At 40.2% G+C, this 25,439-nt stretch overlaps 1 protein-coding gene across 4 annotated transcripts in view; it reads right to left on the bottom strand.

The window, feature by feature from the left end:
* Positions 1–6,639: 6,639 nt before the first annotated feature.
* HELB (DNA helicase B) overlaps positions 6,640–25,439 on the bottom strand; it is a 55,396-nt gene continuing 36,596 nt past the window's right edge. For 3 of the 4 annotated variants that reach the window (XM_006205829.4, XM_072973034.1, XM_072973035.1), the window contains 7 exons: positions 23,571–23,725; positions 20,214–20,295; positions 19,782–19,841; positions 18,385–18,613; positions 17,467–17,610; positions 11,970–12,464; positions 6,640–7,034 (listed from right to left, as the gene is read on the bottom strand). In XM_006205829.4, the coding sequence (XP_006205891.1) occupies positions 6,930–7,034; positions 11,970–12,464; positions 17,467–17,610; positions 18,385–18,613; positions 19,782–19,841; positions 20,214–20,295; positions 23,571–23,725 (1,270 nt within the window). In that variant the 3' untranslated portion in view covers positions 6,640–6,929. Of the gene's footprint in view, positions 7,035–11,966; positions 12,465–17,466; positions 17,611–18,384; positions 18,614–19,781; positions 19,842–20,213; positions 20,296–23,570; positions 23,726–25,439 lie in introns of those variants that run through there. The other variant, XM_031683120.2, reaches the window with a different exon arrangement.

The raw sequence follows: 25,439 nt of genomic DNA, 5'->3' as shown, positions 1-25,439 counted from the left end.
CATCCCTCAAAGCAATAAATTGTGACAGTTGCTTCTACTGTTTGTCAGCAACTGTTTTCATTTGTTCAGATATTTTGAATAGTTACACTAATAACTGTTATTTGGTGAATATAAAAAATAGATCTGTATATTGACTGTAGAATCTCCATAATGAAACAATTATTTTCCAAACATCTTTATTTTGGTTAATAATTCAAACAACCGCTTAGGTAAAAGCATTTGAACACTGTGTCCTTTGTTTAAGGAAAAAGTTCACCTTTCTTTTTGTGCAAAGGAATATATTATTTCAATCATATTTCAGAACCGCCAGGGCAAGAAAGTATAAAGCAGAATCATGTTAAGATAAAAAAGGTCATGAGTCACTTAAATATGTATTTTTATTTGTAACAAACAAGTATTAAACTGTAAAGTATTTTTGTACAAATTTAATACTTTAATAGCATGGTATTTATCGTCTATGTATGGTTTTGGGGAATTCAAAATTGTTGCAAATATTTGTATGGAAAAAAAACCCTCTACCAAATGGAATAAACAGTGATTATAAAAAGCCAAAAAAAAAAAAAAAAGAAAAAGACAGGTTTTGTGTGTGTGTGTGTCTGTGTGTGTGTGTGTTCTGGACTGAGCCGTACATAATACTTATGGTTACATAATTTTTCAAAGGGTGAAAATTTCACTATAAACTTGAAAAGCAACATGAAAGTAGGAAGAACATAGGTTTTGAAATTGGATCTGGATTTGAATTCCAGCTCTGGTACTCACACTGGCAGTATGAAATGTACTTACTGTGAGTCAGTTTCCTCACCTGAAGTACTGAAGGTCGCATCTACACTCCAGGACTGTCACGAGGCCAGGTGCGACACATGCGAAAGTGCCAGAACAGCCTGCAAACGGAACACCTCCAAGACTAATGTACATTTACTTCAGGTGACAAAGCTTGATCTGAACGCAAGGATCACATCTGCCTTCAGAACATTATATGTATTCTGTAATATCATAAACTATTAACATGTACAAATTTTAATCATGCTATCTGTAAAACTACACCTATGGTCCCAACATTTTTATTTTTAAAATGGCCTTGCAGGCTTTGTAAATTCACAGGAACAAGACAGGATGTCCATTCTTGTCACTTCTGTTTAACAGTGTACTAGAGGGTCTAGCCAGGGCAGTGTGACAAGAGAATGAAACAAAAGGCATCTAGACTGGAGAGGCAGAAGTAAACTATTTGCAGATGACATAATCTTGTATATATACAATCTTAAGGAATCCACTAAAAAACCTATTGAAACTAGTAAATGAGTTTAGCAAGGTCGTAAGATACAAGATTAATATACCAAAACCAACTGTATTTCTATTCTATATCAATGAACCAAAAATAATTATATTCTCATAGGATCAAAAATAAAATTTTTAGGAATAAATTTAATCAAAGTACCGAGTAGGTTTGGAAGGTGGTGGAGTAGAAAGACCCTGAGCTAACCTCCTCTCACAAGCACACTGAAATCGTAACTATCTGCACAGCCATCAATGAACAAGACTGGAACCTACGAGAAAAGATTTTCTACAACTAAAGACATAAAGGAGGAATCACAAGACCTGTAGGAGGGGCAGACTCACGATATAATCAGATCCCATGCACCCGGGCGGGCGACCCACAAACTGGAGAATAATTATAGTGCAGAGGCTCTTCCACAGCAGTGAGAGTTCTGAGCCCCACGCCAGGTCCCTCGGCCTTGGGACCCAGAACCAGGAAGACGAGCCCCCAGGTGCTGGCTTTGAAGGCCAGTAAGGCTTTATTGCAGAAGTCCCACAGGACTGGAGGAAACAGACTTCACTCTTAAGGGGCACACACAAAAACTCATGCACATCAGGACCCGAAGAAAAAGCAGTAATTTGATAGGAGCATGGGCCAGACCTACCTGCTGGTCTTGGAGACTCTCTGGGAGGGGTGGGGATTGGGGGTAGCTGTGGCTTACCTGGGGGACACAGGCACTGGTGGCAGACATATGGGGGAACATTTAATTGCATGAACATTCCTCGCAGCTGACATACTGCATCATTAGTGCCAAGACCTGGCCCCACCCAACAACCTGTAGCTCCTGAATTTACTAAAGTTGCAGGATACAAAATTAATATACAGAAATCCATTATATTTCTATACACTAACCATGAACTACCAGAGAAATTAAGGAAACAATCCCATTTACCATCACATCAAAAACAATAAAATACCTAGGAATAAACTTACCTAAGGGGGTAAAAGACCCGTACACCAAAAACTGTAAGATGCTGATAAAGAAACTGAAGATGACACAAACTCATCGAAAAACATACTGTGTTCTTGGGACTGAAAGAATCAACACTGTTAAAATGACCATACTACCCAAGGCAACCTACAGATTGAACGCAATCCATATCAAATTACCAATGGCATTTTTCACAGAACTACAACAAAAATTTGAGATTTTTGTATGGAAACACAAAAGACCCTGAACAGCCAAAACAACCTTGAGAAAGAAGAATGGAGCTGGAGGTATCATGCCTCCCGATTTCAAACCATGCTACAAAGCTACAGTTTCCAAAACAGTACAGGACTGGCACAAAAACAGACACACAGATTAATGGAACAGGATAGAAAGCCCAGAAATAAACCCACGCACTTATGGTCAATTAATCTACAACAACGGAGGCAAGAATATACAGTGGAGAAAAGACAGTCTCTTCAATGAGTGGTGCTGGGAAAACGAGAGCTGCATGTAAAAGAAAGAAATTAGAACATTCTCTAACACCATATACAAAAGTAAACTCAAAATGGATTAAAGACCTAAATGTAAAACCAAGTACTATAGAATTCCTAGAGAAAAACAGGCAGAACATTCTTTGACATAAATCGCAGAAATACTTTTTTGGATCCATCTCCTAGAGTAATGGAAACAAAAGCAAAAACAAATGGGACCTAATTAAACTTAAAAGCTTTTGCAAAGCAAAGGAAACCATAAACAAAACAAAAAGACAATCTGGGAGAAAATATTTGTAAACCATACAACCAACAAGGGATTCATTTCTAGAATACATAAAGAGCTCTTACAACTCAATAACAAACAAACAAATAACACAGTCAAAGAATGGGCAGAAAACCTAAACAGACATTTCTCCAAAGAAGACACACAGAGGACCAATAGGCACGTGAAAAGATGCTCAACATCGCTAATTGTTAGAGAAATGCAAATCAAAACTACAGTGAGGTATCACCTCACACCAGTCAAAATAGCCATCATCAAAAAGTCTACAAATAACAATAAATGCTGGAGAGGGTGTGGAGAAAAGGGAACCCTCCTATTCTGTTGGTGGGAATGTAAACTGGTACAGTCACTATGCAGAACAGTATGGAGGTTCCTTAAAAAACAAAAAATAGACTTACTATATGATCCAGCAATCCCACTCTTGGGCACATATCCAGAGGGAACTCTAATTCAAAAAGATACAATGCACCTCCATGTTCATAGCAGCAGTATTTACAGTAACAAAGACATGGAAATAATCTAAATGTCCATCGTCAGATTACTGGATAAAGAAAATGCAGTTTACTTACACACACTTACACAGACACACAAGAATATTACTCAGCCATAAAAAAGAATGAAATAATGCCATCTGCATCAATATGGATGGACCTAGAGATTATTAAGTGAAGTAAAAATATATCACTTATAAGTGGAATCTTAAAAAATGGTACAAATGAGCTTACAAACCAGAAAAAGACTCAGATATAGAAACCAAAGTTATGGTTACTAAAGGGGAAAAGGGGAGGAATAAATTAGGATTTGGGGATTAACATATACATATGACTATATATAAAATAGACAAACAACGAGGACCTACTATAATAGCACAAGGAATTATATTCAGTATCTTGTAATAACTTATAATGGAAAAGAATCTGAAAAAGAATATATACACACACACACATATACATACATATAACTGAATCACTTTGCGGTACACCTGCAACTAACACAGTATTGGTAAATCAACTGTACTGCAACTTTTAAAAAGTATGAAACTTGTATTCTGAAGCTACAAAGCACTGTTGAAAGAAATAAGAGAAGACATAAACAGAAAGACACCCATGTTTATGGAAGTTAATATTGCTCTCCCCAGATATGTAGATTCAACACAAACATCATCAAAATCCCAGCTGGCTCCTGTCAAAATTGACAAGCTGATCCTAAAATTTATATGGAAATGCAAGGGACCCAGAAGAGCCAAGAAATCCTGAAAGAGAAAAATAAACTGAAGGACTCACATTTCTTGATTTTAAACCTGCAAAGCTCATAAAGACCCATGGCACTGGCATAAGGATAGATGTATGGACCAATGGAACAGATGGGGAATCCAGAAATAAACCCTCACATTTATAACTGATTTTTTGAAAAGGATGCTAAGACAATTCAATGGGGAAAGAATAGTCTCTTCAAGAAATGGAACTGGAACAACTGGATATCCACACGCAAAAGAACAGAGCTGGGTGACTACCTCACCACATAAAAAAATTAACTCAAAATGAATCAAAGAGTCAGGAGGGTATAGCTCAAGTGGTAAAGCATGTGCTTAATACGAGGTCCTGGGTTCAATCCCCAGTACCACCTCTAATAAAAAATAAAAAAATAAAAATAAATGAATCAAAGAGCTAAATATAAGACCTAGAACTATCAAACTCTCAGAAGAAAAAACAGGAGTAAGTCTTCATGACTTTGGATAAGCAATGGTTTCCAAGATACAGCACCAAAAATAGAAGCAACAGTAACTACAAAAATACATACTTTGGGCATTATCACAATTAAAAACCTGTGCTTCAAAAGACACCACAAAGAAAGTGAAAATCTACAAAATGGGAAAAATTTTGCAAATGTTTCTAATAAGAGATTTGTGTGTCTGTAGAATATATAAGAACACATGCTCCACAATAAAAAAAATCATGTCCAATTTTTAAGTGGACAAATCATCTGAATAAACATTTCTCTGAAGAAGACATACAAATGGCCAATAAACACATGAAAAGATGATCAACATCATCAGCCGAGAGAAATACAAATCAAAACCGTAATGATATGTCACTGCATACCCACCAGGATGGCTCCAATTAAAGTCAGACAATAACAAATGCTGGAGAGAAAGGAGAAACTAGAACCCTCACACCTTGCAGGTGTAAATATAAAATGGTACAGCTGCTTTGGAAAACAGTTTAGCAGTTCCTCAAAACATTAAATATAGTTACCATATGACCCAGCAATTCCACTCCCAGGTACATACCTGAAAGAAGTGAAAATATACACCCACACAAAAGCTTGCACACACACGTTCACAGAAGCATTAGTTGTGATAGCCAAAAAGTGGAAACCACCCAAATGTCCATCAACTAATGAGTGGATAAATTCAATGCACTATATCCATACAATGGAATATTTGGTAATAAAAGGAGATGGAGGCCTTCTGCCTCACTGCGCTACTGAAAGTAACGTGGACCAGCAGCAGCAATACTGGAGCCACCTGCAGAAATTCAGCCAAGGTTCCTGATCTCATCACATCAGCCCAAACCAGCACGGCCTGATTTGGAAAAACGACCTCAACATATGCCGCCAGTTTTCCATCAGTACATGAAGGATACGGCTTCATCAATTGGACGGAGCGATCCTCCTTGACTGGATTATCCAAGACATCTACCCAATAAAAGAAATAATGCTAGCTCTTTGTACATATGTATTTTTTTAATCTTAAAAAAAAAAGATGAAGCACTGTTAACATGCAACACTGCTTTATGTAAGTTTCAGCATGAAGTCAGAAAACATGTGAAGTCAAAGCAGTCAGTAACAAGGGATCATATATTGTATGAACCCACTTACATGAAATGTCTGGAAGAGGCAAATCAATAGAGACAAAGCAGGTCAGCAGTTCTGGGCTGGAGGGGATAACGGGATTAGAGTGAGGAGGTAAAGGATTTCTTTGGGGGATGATAAAGATGTCCTAAAATCAACTGTGTTGGTTGCACAACTCTGAACTTACTAAAAGGCATGCAGTTGTGTAAGTGGGTGAGTTGTATGTGAATCATATCTCGCTAAGGCTATTTTTAAAATATTGGGATAACAGGTAAATTTTTCCTAATTGTTTTCTTTTTACCATTTAATAATAAATAAAACTCAAAAAAAAAAAAATCAAGTCACTGTGAGAAAAAAAAAATCCCAAAGTGGAGTATCTTCAAAACAAGGCACTCTCAGAAGAAATGATGATTACGCGACCTGACAGACACCAGCTAGGGGCACCATGGTAATTACACTGCAGTACAGCAGTACTGAATCAAAGGATGCACATCGTACACTTATACAACAGTAATGCCAGGAATATCTCAAATTAAGAAAACAAAACAAAAACAAAACACAGTGTGCTTCCAGCTCAGAAGGAATTTCCAAGAAAACGTACCAGGTGCAATGGGCTCAGGCAGCAGTGATAGAGCAAGTGGCAGCCTTGTGAGGTGCCACTTTGCAGAAGACACAATGTCCTAGAATGTGTGTCAATTGGAGAAACAATTAGATTTTATCTTTACCATTGCTTCAACGCATTAGCAAAGATCACCGACAATGATGGAAGTTAATAAGGCATTGTTTTAAAAATAAAACACTTTATAAAGTACAGAGTTTTAAAAATATATAACATTGTTCCCTCATACATATGACCAGTGTTAACAGTTCTCATGATGACAGATGTTGAAATTACGGTTTTGATGAAATTAACTGAAAACACCTGCTAACACAAACGCCTTAAAACTCCAGTTAAAAGACACCCTCTTTTCTCTTGATCCTTTGAAGCCATGATGTTCATTTTGTGTTGAATGGAAAAAAAAAAACAATTATTTTGAGCAGTCTGAAATAAAATTAACTTTCTTGATTATTTGTAGGTTTGAAAAGTTGCCTGGGGGTTAAATTATTTAGTCTCAAATTCTGAAATTTAGAAGACACTTGTGGAGATGATTCTTCCACCTGTTGGAATAACAATAAAAATAAAGTTAATTTTTTTGTAAATGTAGTCATTCTACCCTGTGTTCTCCTATTCCCTCTGACTGCTTCTCAGAAGACATCATACATTTTCCCCACCCCTTGGAAGTCTTGAGCAGACCAGAGCAATCATCTATCATCCTTGCATAATCATGTCTGCTTTTGTTCACTGTAGTAACCCCAGTACCTAGCTCTGCCACTGGCATGTAGAAGTGACTATTTGCTGAATGAGTACATACAGCTCATTTCTAAGGGCATGGACAGGGTCCACTACATAATCTGGCAGCCCAGTGCAAAATTAAAATGTGGGCCCATTGTTCAAAAACCGAGTTTCAAGATGGCAACCAGAGAACATTAAAACAAGCGTAGATCCTTCTAAGCATAAAGCCGTATATGACCGACTGCCTGGACTACATGTCCACGACATCAACTATGGGTGTGCTTAAGACAAAACACCGCAAGTCCACAAGTGTACTCCTGGTACCATTAGTGATTGCCAAGCACAAGCCAGTGGACCAGTACAGTCACGAGGAAGATTCACCACCACAGGTAAAGAGAAAAATAAGCACAATTCAATTAGTCCTTCTCCATGCTAAATCTGTTCCATTTACAGAGGACTGGGATGGTTAATTTTATGTGTCAACTTGGCTAAGCCACAGTACCCCGATATTTGATCAAATACTGTCCAGATGTTTCTGTGAAGGTATTTTTCAGATGAGATTTTAACATTTAAATCAGACTATGAGTAGAGTGGATTACCCTCCATAACACAGATGGGCTTCATCCAATCAACTGAAAGCTTTAACAGAAAAAAGTTTGGCCTCCCCCCTAGAAAGAAGGAATTCTGCCTTCCAGACTTGAAATGCAACATCAACTCTTCTCTGGGTCTCCTATCTGCCAGCCTGTGTGCAGACTCTGGACCCCACTATCACCAGCCCTCAGAAGGCATGAACCAACTCGTTAAAATAAATCCAGAGTGGTAGATTAGACAGATTAAATAGACTAGACAGATAAATAGACAGACAGACATACAGAGGCACATCCTACTGGTTCTGTTTCTCTAGGGAACCCCGAGTAATAACAAGGACTCTCTTTATTCAGGGACCATGTGATTATGTCCTTCCTAGTTTTTTTGTTTTTTGTTTTTCAAGTGAAAATGTCAGTTTCTTTCAAAACTTTTGGAAATCACTGCTTTATATATGATAAATTTTAGCAATACTTTACACACACGTTTTTATTTAAAGGTCATTTTTATTCTCCCTCCCTCGCTCCTCCCCCTTTTCTTGGTGGTGGGAGGCTAGGGGAAAAAAAAAATCAGGTCAGCATTTTCTTTTAGGACTTTTTCTCAAAACCCAAAGCTATTAACTGATAGAAAGGCAAAAGCTCTCATCTAGAAGGGAGGTGCTCCGTCATTTCGGTTGCTGGTGCCTGTAGACTTTAAATGCAGATTTGCTCTCAGGCAGCAATGTGAATGCGGAGGACGGGCACATGGACAGCCCCTGCCACTGGCTGTGATCTCTTACAAATGACATATCTCAGTGCACCTGAATGTGTAGAATTACAGAAACCCAGAAATTCTTAACTTATCAGTCCCGAAGCTCTGAATTCTAGTTTCCTCATTTCTAGGGATTCTTGTAAATGCCACATGCTTTTGGCAAACCATCCCCTTCAGTTAGAGGACTTTGCCTGTGCTGCTGCCATTATGCAGCGGTATCGGCGAGCACGCGCAGCCACATCATCTCTCTGTGTTCACAGACCGTCTGTGTCGCTGGTCTCCACCAGAGCTTCAAAGCTATGGCCAGCTCAAAACTGAAGGTGAACAGCGCTGCCAGTTTGTCTTTGTACCGTCATATAAACCATCCTTCCCCCATCCCATGCTGATGCTAAGAAAGAGAGCAAGAAACTTTTAGAAAAACTCTCCTTGGAATCGCCTATCTTTTCTGCTCCAGGTCAAAAGCCTGGTCTATCCCAGGATCTTTGCAAGAGGTAACGTAATTAATTTCCAAAAAAGATGTTTTGCTGAGATGGAAAGTCCATATTAAAGAGTTGATCTGGAGTACAGAATGAGACTTAGAATCAGCAGTGATCCTCCTACTTTGAAAAAGAAAAAAAGGAAAAACTTTTCTGCTATGTCCACTTTTATCACCTTCCCCACACAGGATGGGAGGAGGCAATCAGCTGAGAACTATTTCATCTTCCTGCCATTAAATCCAACATACTGCATCCCTTTCCTTCTGGTTATAGTGGAAGATGGGTCCCCTGTCCCCAGTCCTACCTAAGGGAAACCTCTACCTATGCCCTTGATTTTCTCAAACTCACCCACTTCAGGACTCCATTCCTGCAATCATCCCCTCTCTGAATCATGAATTTCTTGTTTTCCATTGGATCATTCTCCATTGGAGCAATACCCCAGGATGCTTTAAGGTACCCATCCAAAATCAATCGATCGAAAATTCCTTCCCTGACCCCAAGTGCACCAACCCGATACAACCCCCTCTCTGCTTCTTTTTCACAGCAACCTTCTTCAAGAATTCTGCCTCTACTGCTTCCTCCACTCTCACCTCTGATTCTCTGACCAGTCCACTCTAAGCTGGCTTTTGTCCCCTCCCCACCACCTCAGTCTCCCTCCTCTTTCACTCATACTTCTTTTCAGTCTCCTTTGCCAGTTCCTCCTCCTCTGCCAGACCGCTAAAAGTTGGGAGTACCCCCAGAACTGTCTTAAGGCCCCTTCCTCTATCTGCGGTGTCTCCTGAAATTAACCCAGCTAGTCCTTTAATTACCACTATAAGCTACTGACTCCTAACTGGACACTTCCCATCCTAACCTACGCTGAGACCCTAAACGCCTCTACCAGCCACTGACTTGTAACATAACTGGTAAACATACATGCCAGAAGAGAACCCTCTGCTTCCCCAAACCCAGTTTCCCTCACATCTTTCCCATCTCAAGAAATGGCACTGCAGTTCACCGACTTGCTTCAGCCAGAAAGCCGGGAATCGCCCTGGATTACACTATTTTACCCCCTACGCCCAATCGGCAAGTCGTAGAGTCTCCCTCTCCAACCACGTCCAGCATCCAGCCACCTCTCATCGCCCTCCAGGCTCTTTCACTGCTCTCCCTGGGACAACCCCCCGATTCTTGCTCTCAGCTCCCTTCCCACAGGCCACTCTCCACAGCAGTCAGAGGGCTGGTTTTTAAGCATACATTAGATGATAACACACCTTGGCTTAAAGCCCCCAAAATGGATTCCTGATGCAAGTAGAATAAAATCCCAGCTGCCCCTGTGGCTTTACCTAGTCTTCTAAAATCATCAGCTGTACTCTATTCCTCGTTCATTAGGCACACTGGTCCCCCTTCCTCCGTCACCAAGGTCACGCCCTTCGCAGGCTTTCATCTCCCACACCCTCTGCCGGGGTGCTCTTCCTCGGGGCCTCACCTGGCGGCTGCTTGGCAGCATTTAGTGCTCAGCTCACATATCACCTCCTCACTGAGGCCTGACCTGACCACCGTGGCCAAGCAGCACCTCCTGCCCCTCCTCACCATCCCTACCTCATTACCTTCACTTTCTTCGCACTCTTTCTTGATCTGCAAACTATTTTCTCTGTTATTTACTGCCTATGACCCATTGGGACAATGTAATGTCCATGAAGCCAAGGACCCGTCTGTTTTTCTCCCTCTAATATTTAGATCAGTGATGAGCAAAGGACCTAAATTTTCTTTTCGCATGCTGAAAGAGGGGAGGCAGAGAGAAGGCATCTAAGTCAAGTTGCAACTTTAAAACAAAAGGAAGAGATGAGAGTAAGTTTGGTCCAATTTAGTGAACTAACAGAATAGGCTGAGCAAAGCAAAAAAAGAATAGCAGAAAATAAAATGATGCTGGGAAAGACGGAATTAAATGGAGAAAGGTTTCAAATGCCAAGCTGGATCATCTGGAATTTATGTTGTAGGCACTAGGGAGCCACTAAAGGCTTTTGAACAAAGGAATGAGCTGGGCAATTGGGGTGAGAGGGGTGGTGAATTTGATAACAGTGTGTAGGGGGCATTAGCAGAATGGGAACAAGGGAGGGGAAGGCAGGCAGGTCAGCAATGATCCAAGAAGATAAGGATCTAAAACAGCACAGACTAAACGTGATGGAAGAAATCCCTGAGAGACATTTTGCAATAAACCCAGCAACTAACCAGAGATAAAGAGTGAAAACAAGGTGAATCTAAAGTGACTCCGAGATTTTAAGCTTGTGTTAAGTGGGAGACTCAAGTTTGAAACGGAGAAATCAGAAAAGTAAGATGTTGGGCTGCAGTTCCAGAAAGTTTCCAGAAAGGCAACTTTTAGGAACAAATACACAGATGGGGGTGGTGTGGGGGGGTGGTTCATTACCTCCTGTTCAGCATTAAGAGCATTCGGTCAAAGACCAAGTTACCTACAGAGCCTGGCTGTCTCCATCACGGGCCACCCATGCAAGAGTGGGAACTGTCACTTCGCTTTGAGTACCCGGTGCCCAGGAGACAGAGATGTAGGGGAGGTGGTAGGCAAGGTAACACTGAAACCGAGGGAAGGAAACAGTGAAACAGCAACTGCAGTCAAAAATATGAACTGTCGGGGGAATAGTCCAGAATAGGACCTAAGAAAAGGCCTCTGAAGTTGACAAGATGACTGGGACCAGCCGCTTCAGGGGAGCAGGGGGGACAAAGCGTGACTACAGCCTAGGAAAGAGAGGGGACTGATGAGGAAGATGAGGAGAGAAGGTGCAGGAGGACTCAGAAGTCTCTCCTGGCACACCGCCCCCCACCCTCAACGGTCCCACTGAGGTGGTCCAGGGTGCCAGCCTCAAGCACCGTGAGGAGCATCATTAACAAAAGTACACAGTCATCTACAAGCACACAGGCCAGCAGCGTTGCGGTAAACCCCCACATCAGTCCTACCATAAGCATTTTGTTCGGACTCTCAGCGTCATGCGCGCAACATGATCTTTTGGACCCTCTCGGTTTTGATGGATCCTCCTTTGTATCCACTTCATCGGGTGAAGAGCATTTCCATCCTTCCGCAGGGGTAAACACCCTGTCGTCAGCCGCAGAGGCCCCGCTTTTGGGGACGTCACTGGTCACCACGGCAGCCGTGCTAGGAGGGAGCGGGGGTGCTGGCGGCGGTGTGCTGGGTCTCCTGCTGTCTCCAGCGCTCTCTGGCGGGGATACAAAATCTGCTGGAGACGCACCACTCACGGAAAGCTCGTTTTGCAAAAAATGCTTTAAACGAGTTTTTCTGGGAACACTGTGTCTCATAATTGCGCTCCGAAGCTGAGACTCTTCTGCAATGACGTACACTCGGCAGCGGCCCCTGGTCACCGCCGTGTACACGTGCTGCCAGTGCTGGCGGCCCGCCTTCCCAACCACATACACCACCGTCTTCTCCTCGGACCCCTGAGAGGGAACAATGCACGAGGGTGATTAACATTGCACAGTGGGTTCATGTCTTCGGACAGTCTACACAAGGAGAAAGGGCAAGTCCTCCAAGGGCTCTCAAGTGCCTTCTACCTAGCCGGAGTGTCCGTATGAACCCATCTTACAGGTTTCATTTCATTCATTATCCCAGAACTCCTGTTTTCTCATCATGCTGCTAAGTTTGGTGTCACATATCCACAACTGGCTTGTACAAACCCAGCAATACACTTTAAACTGCACGCTAAATCTTCCCTAACAAAAGAATTTGAAATGGATGTGCGGGCTTCATATAAATGCGTTATCCCACTGTTACTTATGTAACAAAAAACGGACACATGAAATATCCAATAATAAACAGATATTTCTCTTTCTCAAGTATCTATATGTGTTGCAAACATCAAAGATGCTTTTAAAATATAATGACAACATTTTTAAAACTTGATACATATATATAAAGAATGATCACAACCATGGAACAAAAAATAAAATGACTCTGATCCAAAAAATACAAAATGAACATAAACGTGTAACAAAAACAAAATAAATCATGAAGCAAGAAGAAAATTCTACCAAAAATACAATTCTACCAAAAATTTTACCAGCTTGTTGCCAAATGGAGAGCCTATGGATCATTTTTTTTCTACTTTCCATCTTTTCCCAATGTTGAACCATTTATTACTTTATCAAGATAAACAAAAAAGAATGACGAAACTTTGTCTTTTGGGCTCAGCAAACCAAGAGCTGTATGGGCAAGAAAAATGCCCAGTGTCACCATGTAACTGTGAGAAAACAGTAACAAACTGGGGCTATTCTCAGTCCCCATATTTTTAGTGCCAATATAAACTAAGAAGGGGTTTGAATCATTCTCTCTCCCAATGCTCCTACAGTCCCCCCTGTTGAAGGAAGAATTGTGGGGACACAAATGACAAGATGAGGCATGCAGAAAATACAGATCCACACGAGGAAAAAAATCAACTTGTACACACCACGTATGTCCATCTTCCTGGACACAGAGGGTTTGAACCAACTGTTCAGGCGATGAAAGCTGGATAAATACTTCCTTCCAAAGCTCCTGAATTTTGGAAATGAACTTAAATAATAATTATAGAAATGCTAAATACATTTGCCAGAGACACAGCACCACTTCCCCTCACCCTGGACTTTATATTGTGTTTTCCTAAACACGGAAGTGTCTACCTAAACTTAGATAACTGAGTTCTTAATCATCAATTATGTATCACTGAGAAAAATGTAACAGCCGCACCATTGGTCTCCCTGAACCCACACTTACTGTAAGACGCTGTCCTCACAGCAGCCACAGGGGTATTTGTAAAACGCATATCCAGTCACATGAGACTCTGCTTATAACCCATTAATGGCTCCCAGGCTCTCAAAAAACAAAACAAAAAACCCCCCATCTAATTCCTTAGTACAACTCTTACAGTCCTTCAAGAGTCAGCCTTGGTCCTGTTCCCCTCCCTCCTTCTGCCTCCCTTCCCATGGCCAGGCTCCACCAGCACAAGGAACTTCCTCATGGTCCTGCCTGTGCCCCCCAGTACGTGGCCTCCATCTGGCCCACTTCCGGATTAGCTACACATCCACATTTTTTTTTAAGTTTATTTATTTATTTTTTGGTGAGGGGAGGTAATTAGGTTTATTTAGTATTTATTTATTCTTAGAGGAGGCAATTGGGATTGAACCCAGGACCTCATGCATGCTAAGCATGCGCTCTGCAACTTGAGCTATACCCTCCCCCCACGTACTTCCTGTGTCATAGAATTTGTGCCAACTGGAATGTCACCATCTGCCTCCTTAGCTGCACTGACTGGACTAGAAGCTCTGTGAAGGCAGGACTGTCTTGCTCACTGTCCTTTATCAGCTGTCTCACTGAATGAAGGAGGCTAAAAATTAAACTGTCAGCCAAAGGTGTGCTCAGAAAGTGGGACCCAGGAACCTACTTTCACCTCAATAACCTGCTATAAATCAACTGTTCGTGTCTTTAAATCTTCCTTAAATCATTAAGAACTGTCAAATGTCTTAAAGGAGGCAAGTTTTATTTATTTACTTCTCTAAATTTGGTCTGAAATTCAACAACTTGTATGATTAGACACACACCATTAATACCGTCCGGGATTTTAGGGACCTAGAATCAGTATTTCCACCTTTGCAGGCCAGATGGTCTCCATGGCAACCACTCAACTTGCCCTTTCAGCACAGGCACAGCCTTAACCAATCTGTAAATGAATGTGTGACTATGGTGCAATAAAAATTTCTTTACCAAAACAGGTGGAGGGCCAGATTTGGCTACCATATTGGATAACACGGGCCTAGAAGGCCCTAGGAGGCAGCCTGGCCCATATGACTTCTCTGACCTCCTTTCCTGTCATTCTCCCACCCTGGCCTCCTAGCTGTTCCTGTTTCTCAAACCTGCCAGATGGCCTCCCACCTTAGAACTCCGGCCCTGGCTATCCTCTCTACCTACTACACTCTTCTCCCAGATACTCATATGGTTTAACTTCATTACCTCCTTCCAGTCTCTGCTCAGATACCACCTTCTCAGTGGGGCCTACATTGACCACTTATTTAAAATTACAACTCACCCCCACCCCTCTTCCGTAGCGTCTTCCACCTTGCAACATGATACACAGTTTACGTATTTTTTTAGATTGCGTCTGTCACTACCCTCTTTCTCACCAAATGGAAGCCTCACATTGGCAAGTATCTGACTATTTCACAGACAGAGAAGAGAGTCTGACAATATATATCTGTTGAACTGAACTCGGAAGAGCAAACCATGCTGATACAACAGTCACAAATGTTCTCCGAGGTAAGTGATAGTATATCAACGAAATAAGAGCCAGAGGCATTGAAAATAACATTCCAAGGTAGCTACTCCAACCTCCATACGGTAATAATAAAAGACCTCTTCACTACTTATTCATCAGAAATGCAGACAGACTGGATTATAAATTTGAGGAAATCTCCCAGAAAATAGGCCAAAATGCTAATGAGATGGAAAATAGGACAGACTGATAAGAAATTCAAGTGACCAGTTCTGGAGGTCCTATAGCCATATAACAGAAATTCTAGAAAGAAAAAAACAGAAAGCTGAAGATGAGATAATGAAATTATTTAAGAAAACGTCTCCAAATTGAAGGCTATGAGTTTCCAGGATTCCAAAGTCCCCATCGTAAAGGGGAGAAATTTCTCCAGGATCTCACAGATGGGAGTATCTGCACTTCTCAACAACTGTTTGTTTGAATTCAGTAGACACAATCAATTGACCGTTTCTCTCTTTGCTTTGGGAACTTTGGCCCTAAGGGAACTTCAAAGCCAAATCTGCAGTCCACATTAGCAAGCACACAGGACAGTGTGCACACCGGCATTCCAACCCACTCCTGGCAGGAATCCTTCTACTGTCCTTACCTTTATTTTCCACTTGACATCATTTCTTTATCTTTTAAAAAATCATGCTGAATAGTGGGCATTTTTTGTAAGCCATTTCAAATTCTTTTTGGAACCAAGATGAGGTAATAAACAAAACACATTCACTTAAAAAAAAAACCCCACCTCTGCTAATTAATGTTTATCTTCTACTAGATGATACAGGCTATGCTACATAACATGTTGTCATAAAAATGAGGGTCGATGCAGCTTTGTCATTAAAACAACATAACATCAGAGAGGGGGGCTCAGAACACCGAGATAAATAACCGAGCCACAAATAACACGAGAATTCAAGAATATTAAAGTTGAAAAAGCAAGCTGCACCAGGGAAGGGATAAACTGAGAGTTTGAGATTTGCAAATACTAACTACTACATATAAAAAAGATTTAAAAATTTCTTCTGTATAGCACAGGGAACTATATTCAATACCTTATAGTAACTTATAATGAAAAAGAACATGAAAACGAATATATGTGATCATGTATAGCTGAAACATTATGCCGTACACCAGAAACTGATACACTGTAAACTGATTATATTTCAATTAAAAAAAAAAAGTTGCACCAAATGCAGTGTGGTGTCCAGAATGAGCCTCTGGAATAGAAAAAGGACATTCGTGGCAAAACTGGTGAAGTCCAGAAAAAATGTATTACTTACTTAACAGTATTGTACCAATAGTAATTTCTTAAGTTTTGACAAATGCACCATGGTTATGTAAGATGCTAAGATCAGGGGAAGCTGGGTGAAGCATACATGGGAACTCTCAGTACTAATTCCCCAACTCTTCTGTAAATATCAAATTATTCCCAAATAAACAATAGTTACCTCACAAGGGTGAAGGAAGGGGGTACATTCATCAAAACTCATCCTGCTTTGTAATTAAAATGTGTATGTAAATTATACCCCAACAAAGTTGGTTAAATAAACAAAAGTTGCAAAAAATATATAATCACTACTATACCATTTATGTAAAACCTGGCTATCCTGTTTCTGTCTGAATGGACACATTCAGGTCAGAAATCACCACTGAGGAGGGTGGGAAGGCCTGGGACCAGGGGCAGGCAAGTGAGGCACTCACTTTGGGCCCAGAATTTAAGAGGATGCCAAGAAACAAAGCAATCAAGATAAGTAAATTCAAAACAATAAAAATTTAGAGCAAGAAAGTTCCACAATGAACAAAATATCAAATTAAAGAAAAAAAAAAAAAAGACCTGTAAGAGTGCCACACCAAGTGACACTGGAGACAGAAGCAAGAAGGAAATTCAGTCGTCCTGACCCTGACCCCTCTCCCTGGGGGAAGGAGAAGGCCTGCAGGATGAGGCTTTAACTATACCGTCGTAGCTCCTGAAAATAAAGAGAACTCTGAAGCAAAAAGAGCAAAGCATTACTGTCTGTACACTAGTTTCTGTATTTTTGTACATTTTGTCTAATCAATAAAAAATAAAAGCAATAAAAATGAGGAAGAAAATAATGCAAAGTACTCTATCTTGGCAAGCAAGCTATTTAAATGGCCTTATACAAGTCCATTCTTACCTGAAAAGTGTGAATAGTTCTTGCCCATGCATGTTGTATGTGACAATATTGCATTAGTTTCCCAAAATCCACCGTTACTTCCAAGCCAGCCATATTATTAATGGTCAAAAATCTCTTCTTTCCAAAGGTTACATCAATTTTATCCTGTCACCAAAACAAGTAACTGTTTTGTATGTTTTCAACTATGTACATTGTAAAGATATTCTATTTGGGGGTTAAACATAAAATCCAAGTACCTTGTAAATAAAATTGTTAAGTATAACTGTGAAGAACTTCAAAAGGCTTAAAAATCTATGCTTGAGAATATATACACACCAAATATTTTAATAAACACAAATGCAAGTTTTTGGTCCTTGAAAATTAACCTTAATTTGACTCTCTGGAGAACAGTCTGTGTTGTATTATTTTAAAAGACTCAACATTTCATTTCTTGCACTATGTTAAGTCTGCACATGTTTTTTGCAAAGAGTTCACTTCTCCTCACAGCTTTTAAAGAATAAGCCTGTAAATTTAAGGGTGGTTATACAATGAGGACGAATTCAAGGTGACCACTAGTATAGTTTATTTAATCAGCAACCAAGGACATGATACTCTGTAAAATACAATAATGTGTCACTTGTCCCTTGTTTTTTGTTACTCAAGCACTTCAAACTTACTAAAAATATGTTTCTCCACAAAATCTTCCAGAAAATATAAGAGAAAAGAACACTTCCCAACTCATTTTACGAGGCCAGCATTAGCTGGACACCAAAACCAGGTAAGACATTCCCTAGAAAACGACAGATGCAAAAATCCTTAACAAAAAATTACAGAAGATGATCAGCTCTGATATTAGATTCTGAATCAATCCTAGGGCCACAAAGAGAAAACCAAATCTATCCTTGAAAGGTAAAAAGCTATTTTTCTGTTACCACTTACCCCTGTTATGAAAAATATTTCTCCATTGCAGAGCCGAAGTCCACTTTCAAAGTCATGCTTATTTTTAGCAAAACCACAAAGAGCACCATTGAAGTCTTCGCCACTGGCCTTTAGCTCACTCTCTTGCTGGCTGTCGGAGGCACTGTCAGGGAGTAGCTCTGAGAGGTATGCATTCCTGGTGCAACAAATTTTATCGCCAACTCCAAATTCAACTCTGTTCTGATGGTCTCTGGGTCAGAAAACGAACGTACAGCGTCAGTTTGGAAAACCTCAATTTCACTTTCTTGAAGCAGCAACTCCCACTCAGATCCGATGCAGGTCTCAAAGTAACTCCCACACTCTCTGCATTACTTTTGTTCTCCAAAGTTCAACGAGAAATCAGGTTCCCACAGCTGTGGTCTGGTTACCTACATGCTCTGCAGCACCTCAAACTCAGTGACATTTCCCAGCCGAATTGTTTCAAGTTAGAAGTCTTGCCATAAAGGCTGATGGTCTCGCCTTCCCTCTATATCCTAGGAGTTACCCAAAATCTTATTGATTCTACCATTCAAATCCATCCTCTCCAATCTCCTTCATCGCGGCCCTATTCCAAGTGTTCTAGCACTTGGACATATTTCTATTATAATAATTACGACACCATATCAGAATAATAGTAAACTGAATAAATGCTGGTGATAGACTAGTTACCGTGATAAGTGCTTTAGAAATGTTATTTCATTTTTGCTACAACTTTATGAGGGAAAATCTGGCCACGTATCCTCTTTTACGAACATGGAGAGGTAAAATGACCTGCCCAAGATCTCAGGTGCTGAGACCCAGGCTGGACAGCCCCAATCTCATGCTTTTTTAACCCTTTGTCCTGTTATCTGTCATTTTTTTTGGGTCTTCCCTCAATAGGCAGGGAACTCCTCCTGTAACTTAACACATCTCTAGGTTCTCCGTGCTTAACAAATAGTAAGTTTTGATAGATGCAAAAGAAGTGAGTTCATCTGTCCTGTGTGTAAACAGAGTGGCTTTTCTCTACTCCTGTTTCCCTGAAAGATGTTCACCTAAGGTGCTCTCTGCAGGCATCCTGATGCTAAGGTTCCTGGACACACACCACACATGCTCTACTTTGAAACATTCTCCTGAATTCCCCACGCTCATCTTGGAGAAGCTAGAGGCTGCCAACCTGGAAACCCTAGAGACAATTTTATTCTTTTTCTTATTACACTGATTACCAAAAAGTCAATTCCTAAGGATCTACGTTGTATTTCATTGAAGAGATCATCTGAGTTCACCAAGGAGGAAAAAAAATCATCTTTAAATATGCGGCTGCAGGGATTAAATGTCAAAACAAACAAAACCACAGCGGATCCAGGAAGGCCCTCCTCGAGGTTCCGGTTCTCTGTGCTCACTTGATTAGATGGCCGGTGTAGTGCTCGCAACAGCAGGCGTTGATCACGTTACAGTCCTTCCTGGAATACATGAGCAATCAAGAGTCACTGGATGGAGTCTATTTTGTGCTTATCTCTGTCACCAACAATAACAAGATACTGGATTCTATACAAAGCTTCCAGGACGCTCGCCAGGAAAAGAGATTTTGTCAGTTTGATCTGAACATAAACCTCTGTTCCATTCAGATTTCCTACGAGTTGCCAAATATAATATTTGGTAAAAAGAGCCCTGTTTAGAAACTGCCTTCTGCTGCGTCCACCAAAGAAACGCCTCAGAGTAAGAGGATTCAGTAATGAACTGCAAGAGTCTCCCATTCCAGCAGTATACAGATTAATAAATTATGAGTTTTAAAAGCAGCATTTAAAAACTTTATACTGTAGTAAATGCTTTACCTTCTAAAAGCAATAAACTGTGATGTTTTTGCATCTTGTAGGTCCTCTTCTTTGAGTAAAGTTTTAACCGCAGAATATAAACCTAATAATTCAAGAGAAAAAAGTTAAGCACGGAACAGCACTATATTACAGCACTGTTTCATTGGAGAATTCAGAATTCCTGCTAAGAGGCCCAGGAAAACATCCCACCAAACGGGATTCAGATTCACCAGGGGAGCATCAGCCAGAGCAAGAGAAAAGAGAGCGGAGGCAAGAGTCCCAGACCCCCTATCCTCAACAGGGAGGTCAGCCACTAGCCAGGGCAGCTTCTAATCTGCAATACAATCACTGCATATTTATTCACGATTTGTGAATGCTGAATCTGAAACATGAACAAGAGGACAAAATATGTAACAGAATAACTAACATGAGCCTTTGCTATTTTTAAGTTCTGGTGGTACTAGTGGTAATGAGTTATAATCTGAAAATCTGTATGCTGTGCGTATGTTATTTCATTTAATCTTCACAAGACGTGTATGATGCACACATTATTATATCCAGGGCTGACATTTAGCTGATACATTGCCAGTATAAAATACGGAGGTACTTCTTTAGTGACCAGAAAATAGCCACTCCCCTAATATCACTATGCCCTACCTCTCACCCCAACTATGACTTTCCTTCCCCTAGAACTCCCAGATCACCCCATGACTCAGCAAAGAAAAGGTTAACCCTGACACCCAGAAAGGCAACCATTCTAAGACCGACCAGATCCTACCAGCTATTAAACAACTGAACTGTCACCACAAATTCCATCCTAGTTACCAATGAGAAACTGAGGTTCCAGGAAGTAAACGAAATTTTTCAGTGGGGTAGGGTGGCCAGCCTCCCTCTTTTAGAGCTCAGATCATTGCCAACAGTGAATCCACTTATAACCTGTCCTTCCTCAGCACTGGGAACTGAGAAGCAGGCTTCCTCTAATCTTTCCTAGCAATGTTAGAAATAAAGGACCATTTCTCATGAAAGAGAGATGTAACAATTTAGGTAAGAACATTTCAGGCTTCTGGGCCACCCCCCTGTAGCAGATAAATCACGGGGAATGAAAAAGCCCAGGCCTGTGATCCCTGCTCTAGGAAGACTAAATTAGTTGCTTGCTTGGTGAGCCCTTCATTTTTCAGAGGAAGGGAGGATTATCACTAAAAAATAGCCAATGCTCAGCTCACCCCCACCGCACCGTGCTTGCCGAAGGTCTCACAGAACATTATTTTCTCTCTCACGCACCAGGTCGTGCTGCCTGCTCCTTGCTTTGTCTGGCTCTGCATCTCGTAGATCAATACGCACACTGTATTTCACTGATTCTAAGATTCACATTTTTACCTCACATTTTACCATCTCTGCAATTCTAGAGCAGCTCTGAAGCCTGTCTTAAGTCTTTGTATCTTGTAATAATGGGAATAATTGAGTAATTTATTAAGTAATATTTATTACTTAAGCATTAAACAATACTACTTAATTATTAATGAAAAAGTACTATATGCCTCTCCAAGGAGTATTTATTCAATTCTCTTAAAGAAGAGGCTCATTTTCCAGCTGAAGTTTGTAATTAAGATAACAAACCGCATCGGCTTAGCTCTGCTCCCATTCTGAAGCCACTGTTTTTTTTTTTTTTAAGTACATTAATGTAAAGAATGCATGTCAGAAATAAAACTAACCATATTTTAGGAAGATCTAAATGGAGTGGTGAAGGAAGCAAGTTTCTTAACCATCTCAGTCTCACCTTCTTCACCTGTGCTGGGACCTACTCTGAACTAAGCTGGGGTGAGAAGAATCCTTATCTGCACATTATTCACAACATGTAATAAAAAACAAATCACAAAACAATATGTAGCTTATAACGCAATGTATGTAAAACTAAAATAAATAAATACATGTTTGTGTGTGGCTACAATAAGGTTTAAAAAGAGGAACACCAAGCTCCTCCTATGGATGTGACCTTATGGGCTTGCCTTGGGGGAAGAAGAGAAAGGATGATTAAAGGAAATATTCATTTTTACTTCAAGTACTTCTGTACCATTTTACTTTTTTTTTTAAAGGAATATAAATTACTTCTATAATCGGAAAAACCAAAAAGGCACTTATAGAATCCTATTATTATACGATCTCATTTAAAAAGAAAAAATACCGTCACAGGAATGAACACTAACCCAAGGGAACTGAGGTGGGAACACACAGAGGAGGAGAGGCTTACAGGTAAAGCTGGCTGTCAGTTAATTTCACATGAAGAGTGACAGCTGCTAGGAAGGAAGGATGTATCTTTAAGAACTGTGGTAACAACAGTAAATCCTCAGTAATAATCATTTAAATCTTCATCCAATTTTGGGTAAATCATTACACTATTAAAAAAAAGTTTGCTAAGTAAGCTTATAATATAAAGATCAAAAGGTATAATCTATTGAAATAAGATCATTTGCAGTAGATAATCTGCTATCTATTACTCACAAAACACTAACATTTATAATAGTTCCTCAAAACTGAGGAATGCCCTCAACCCTCACAGCTGCCTCAAAGGCACTGCCACCGTGACCCCCGTTACAAATGGCAGGGTGACGTAACACGGATCATACACCTAAGGGAGACTCCTTATCCCGTGCACTTTCTCAGCCCCATTCTGTTGTCATGCTAACCCCAACGAGAAGCACTGTCTGTCCATGTTATAAAGAAACAGAGATATTAGGAACTCAGCCTGGCAAGAGCTTGACAGCCGTTACTTCTGTGTCAGAAATGTACTCAAAACAGATTTCTAGATACTGACAGGTAAATATAGTATAGATAAACAAGTTTATACTGTATAGCACAGGGAAATACATTCAAGATCTTATAGCAGCTCACAGTGAAAAAGAATATGAAAACGAATATATGTATACTCATGTATGACTGAAAAACTGTGCTGTACACCAGAAACTGACAAATACTGTAAACTGACTATGACTCAATTGAAAAAAAAAAAAAGAAAGAAATGTACTCAAAACAAAGAATGTGGTATTTATGTTTCCAACTGCTGCCAAAGAATAGCTTCATCCATGAAGACATGTTTTCTCCTGAATGAACTTGGATTCCTTGGACTTTGCTTTATTTTAAACTAATCATCTACGTCCACTTATTCACTCAGTATTTACCAAGCCCTTAGTGTGCACATGTCAAGAGCTTACTTCTTTACAAAATTCTAGAGTAATCTGCTTTGATGATTAATAGTCTATTTCCAGTGCCTAATGTTTTCCTAGCAATGTTTATCTTTACCAATCATTATAACCAGTCATTTGAAACTATATTACAAAACTGAAATACTTAACCCTATATAACATAAACGTTTATCCTTACAAGATTGATGATCACTTTTTGAGAACTGAGAACTGGAATCTTCTTCTGGGAGTCTGACAAAAACAAATGATTTATCTTGTATTGAGGCAGGGAACGTTGCATCATCAGAGATATTCAGCTCTGCATCAAATGTTGGAAACTGGCGTCTTGAGATTCTTAGAGATAAAATAATACACCAATTAGTATTCCAAAATCTGTCTTCATATATAATCAGAGATAATGTCATTACAATAATTAAAATCTGTGAATAGGTCACAAGTAGGGTGAAAAGGCTACTCATATACACATTACAGTGAATGAGTTTTAAAATAGACTTAGCAAGACCATAACGTTACGTTCATCAATCAGTCCCCTACCCCTAGCACACTGAAAGCACTAGAAAAACTTGCCAGGGAATTTACTAGGCACCATTCTGAGAACTTGACCTACTTTTATTCAGACCCCAAAAGAACCATACAAGGCAGGTATCATCCTCACTTAACAGGTGAGCAACACAAGGCTTAGTCAACTATGAGGGGTTTTCCAAGCTCACAGAGGTAGAAAGCAGGCGAGGTAGGAGGGAAATCTGGGCTCATTTGGCTCTGTATTCTTTTCTATTTAAATTAACTTAGACTCTATGGGGCCTTTTCTGTACATTTACATCATACTCTTCCTTTTCTCCCTTCTTCTGTATATATCATATGCATGGTCTCATCTTCCCAAATGTACCGAGAATTCACATCTTCTCTTTGCTTCTATTCCCTCCTCATCCTTCTTTTGTTCTTGTATTTTCCAAGATTAGCAAACCATATCAGCAAACACAGTAAGGGCCAGGTGCTTTGTCATAACAGACTCCCTCCTTTGTTATCCGGAAGAAACCTGACTCCCTAGAAAGACCTACCGGCAGCCTGGCTGTCACAGATAAGGTACCCTACTGTGTCATCTTCAACTCTTCCCAGCAGGGCTGAAAGAGAGGAGAGGAGAGAGGAAAGGCGGCTGCCCCTACTGGAAATATCCCAGATTTAATTTGGGGGTTACTGAGAATCACCATGGATTTTCTGCTTTGCTTCAGACCCAAGATCATGCAACATATTTCTATCTCTAGGAGCTTTTCCATGGTATCACCGGGATCCATCTGTCATTCACCATGTGGTGATGATGACCAAGAAGAAATGATGAAAGCAGCACAGCTCAGCCCAAATGACATCGAAAGGGTTACTAAAAGGAATTCCTAAGATTCAGATAAAATTGAGTTCTAAGAAATCTAATGTGCTTTAGATTTTTTCCAGACTTTAAAATGAGCAATTCCCTACCAACATCCAAAACTGAGGTGGCCTTTAGGTAGGAGCAGAAGAGTTACAGGTAAAGAGTATTACACATCCAGCTGCATTATTTTTCTTAGCATCTCAGTTCTGACCTACATCATCCACGCTTCTCCTGTCCGCTCTTACTCTACTCCCACTAATCCCAGCCAAGGTAGCAGGGCATGAGAGATTGTAGGTTTTGAATATTCTAGTTTCTGCTGACATCCAACTAAGAACATGTTTAAGCAATAAAAACAGCATCTTGTAAAAGAGAGTCAAAAACAAAGATGGGGGGGTAGGGTATAGCTCAGTGGTAGAGTGTGTGCTTAGCATGCATGAAGTCCTGGGTTCAATCACCGGTACCTCCATTTAAAAAAAACAGTAAATAAATCTAATCACCCCTCTCTCCCCACAAAAAATTTTAAAAATTAAAAAAAGAGAAAAGATAAATTTTGGCCCAATGAATAAAATAGTCTCTTAATATTCTGTGGCTCCATCATACCCGTCACAGAGGATGACTCTAAAGGCTTATGCAAAGATTAAGGAGAAAGGAGGATTCTTTCCTGCTTTAAGGAGAGTAATACAG

Source organism: Vicugna pacos, chromosome 12, assembly GCF_048564905.1.
Source record: "Vicugna pacos chromosome 12, VicPac4, whole genome shotgun sequence".
Classification (NCBI taxonomy): domain Eukaryota; kingdom Metazoa; phylum Chordata; class Mammalia; order Artiodactyla; family Camelidae; genus Vicugna; species Vicugna pacos.
The sequence above is the reverse complement of the archived record's forward strand: the minus strand, read 5'-3'. Positions and strand labels throughout refer to the sequence as shown.